This window comes from Bison bison, unplaced genomic scaffold, assembly GCF_000754665.1.
Source record: "Bison bison bison isolate TAMUID 2011002044 unplaced genomic scaffold, Bison_UMD1.0 scf7180017864374, whole genome shotgun sequence".
Lineage (NCBI taxonomy): Eukaryota > Metazoa > Chordata > Mammalia > Artiodactyla > Bovidae > Bison > Bison bison.
The window spans coordinates 4,221,852-4,224,561 of record NW_011494946.1 but is presented as its reverse complement, the minus strand read 5'-3'; the positions used below and the strand labels follow the sequence as shown (position 1 = coordinate 4,224,561).

Here is a 2,710-nt window from a genome sequence, read left to right as displayed (position 1 = left end):
ACACTGCCCTTACGGCAGAAAGTGAAGAACTGAAGAGCCTCTTGATGAAAGTGAAAGTGGAGAGTGAAAAAGTTGACTTAAAGCCCAACATTCAGAAAACGAAGATCATGGCATCCGGTCCCATCACTTCATGGGAAATAGATGGGGAAACAGTGGAAACGGTGTCAGACTTTATTTTTCTGGGCTCCAAAATCACTGCAGATGGTGACTGCAGTCATGAAATTAAAAGACGCTTACTCCTTGAAAGGGAAGTTGTGACCAACCTAGATAGCATATTGAAAAGCAGAGACATTACTTTGCCAACAAAGGTCTGTCTAGTCAAGGCTATGGTTTTTCCTGTGGTCACGTATGGATGTGAGAGTTGGACTATGAAGAAAGGTGAGCGCCGAAGAACTGGTGCTTTTGAACTGTGGTGTTGGAGAAGACTCTTGAGAATCCCTTGGACTGCAAGGAGATCCAACCAGTCCATTCTGAAGGAGATCAGTCCTGGGTGTTCATTGGAAGGACTGATGTTGAAGCTGAAACTCCAATACTTTGGCCACCTGATATGAAGAGCTGACTCCTTTGAAAAGACCCTGATGCTGGGAAAGATTGGGGGCAGGAGGAGAAGGGGATGACAGAGGATGAGATGGTTGGATGGCATCACTGACTTGATGGACGTGGGTCTGGGTGAACTCGGGCAGTTGGTGATGGACAGGGAGGCCTGGGGTGCTGCGGTCATGAGGTCACAAAGAGTCGGACATGACTGAGCGGCTGAACTGAATGAATATACATAAAACTGAATCACTTTGCTATACACCTGAAACTAACATGACATTGTAAATCAACTCTACTTCAATCAAAAAAATAATAATAATTTAAAAAAATGGACAAGGGGGAAGAAAAGACAACCGTGTCCTTATTTGAGTTTATAACCATATCCCCCTCTAGCAGATATTTCAGACTGTAGGCATTCCCTCCAGTTATACATCAAGGTCACGTTTTGAAATCTCAATACTGCCAACACTGAAGAAGGATGAATCATTGGGATGCTTTTCCCATCACTTTCATCAAATATCACATTACCATAGATGTCTGGAGAAAGGAGCGTCTGTACTGTTCTTTCAGACATTGGTTCTTTAGAACTGAGTGAGCTTCAGAATCACTTTGAGGGCTTGTTAAAACCCTAATGGCAGGATGTCCCTGGTAGTCCAGTAGCTAAGACTCCATGCTCCCAAAGCAGAGGACTGCATTCAATCCCTGGTCAGGAACTAGATCTCACATCCCACCACTAAGACCCGCTGTGCATGTGTACTAAGTCACTTCACTTGTGCCTGACTCTGTGCGACCCTGTGGACTGTTGCCTGCCAGGCTCCTCTGTCCATGGCATTCTCCAGGAAAGAAGACTGGAGGAGTGGGTTGCCACGCTCTCCTCCAGGGGATCTTCCCAGACCTTGAACTCCGGTCTCCTGCACTGTAGGCAGATTCTTTACCATCTGAGCTACCAGGGAAGCCCAAGAATACTGGAGTGGGTAGCTTATCCCTTCTCCAGCGGATCTTCCGGACCCAGGAATCGAACCGGAGTCTCCCGCATTGCAGGTGGATTCTTTACCTGCTGAGGCACCAGGGAAGCCCACCCCGCCCTCTGCAACAACAACAACAACAACAAAACACCCTGGGCCACCCCCAGGGCTTCGGATTTGCTGGGTCCAGGGTGGGGCCCGAGCATCTGCGTTTCTAACACGTCATCAAGGGCTGCTGCCACTGCTGAAGCGGGAACCACACTCTGAGAACCACTTTCGTAGACAGTTCTGGATTGCTGTCATCTAGCCATTTTTCCTGAAGAAACCACAAAGTCCGCCTTTAATAGCCATTTTAATGTGCGGAGAACAAGGGATTTGAAGCGGGTCCCCATGGTGCTGCCGCCAATCGCGCATGTGCAAAATCGCGCATGTGCAAAATCGCGCATGTGTTTCTGCGGTAGCCACGCCCCACTTGTTGACACAGCCCCCGTGTCCCAGTGGGTGCTGCAGCACGTGGGGGCGGGTGGCCAGCTCGGGCCCGTCTGGATGGTCCTTGAGATCGCCCACCTGCCGCCCGCTCTGTCCCACCACCCTGAGCCTGCACCCACTCTCAGAGGCGGGCTGGGTGAACGGACCGCCGTCTCACAGCTGAGGAGGGTCCCCACAGGGGGGCGGGGACATGAACTGCCCACACTGGACTCTGCGTTCTCGAGTCTCACTTCCTTGACACCCCGTTTCCAATCAGGCGCATGGAGGCCCACGGGGACCCAGGTCAGGTGGGGGTCCCTGGTGGAGGGGGTTGGCAGACCAGGTCACCACCCACTCCTCACCTTCCTCTCTACATACGTCCGTGGGACTCTCGGTCCCCAACCTGACTGGCCCGGTTGCTGTGATGCTGGGATTCCCATTTCTGATCATCACAGCTTTTCCGTGGACTCTGTTCTGCCACACCTGAGAGCAGTTACTGCCCATCCTGGCTCCGAGGCAGGCTGCCCCCAGCAGCTCTGCTCAGGATGGCCGCAGGCTGAAGGGCTGGGAGCAGCAGCGGCTGGCACAGGGCCGGCAGGTCCCCGTGCCCCACTCTGCACAGAGAGCCGCTTCCTTGTCTGTCGCACAGGTGGTCCCATCTGGCGGGGCCCCCCTGAGCCCACCGACCCGGCCTGCTCCCAAGGTGACTTGAGAGCATTCAGACAGCAGCCCCCTAGCTT

At 52.9% G+C, this 2,710-nt stretch overlaps 2 protein-coding genes across 10 annotated transcripts in view; one reads left to right on the top strand and one right to left on the bottom strand.

The window, feature by feature from the left end:
• RFTN1 (raftlin, lipid raft linker 1) overlaps positions 1-2,710 on the bottom strand; it is a 220,955-nt gene that overhangs the window by 42,603 nt on the left and 175,642 nt on the right. The window lies entirely within an intron of this gene.
• LOC105000731 overlaps positions 1,612-2,710 on the top strand; it is a 1,286-nt gene continuing 187 nt past the window's right edge. The window contains exon 1 of one of the 2 annotated variants that reach the window (XM_010856713.1): positions 1,612-2,710. In XM_010856713.1, the coding sequence (XP_010855015.1) occupies positions 1,893-2,710 (818 nt within the window). In that variant the 5' untranslated portion in view covers positions 1,612-1,892. The other variant, XM_010856714.1, reaches the window with a different exon arrangement.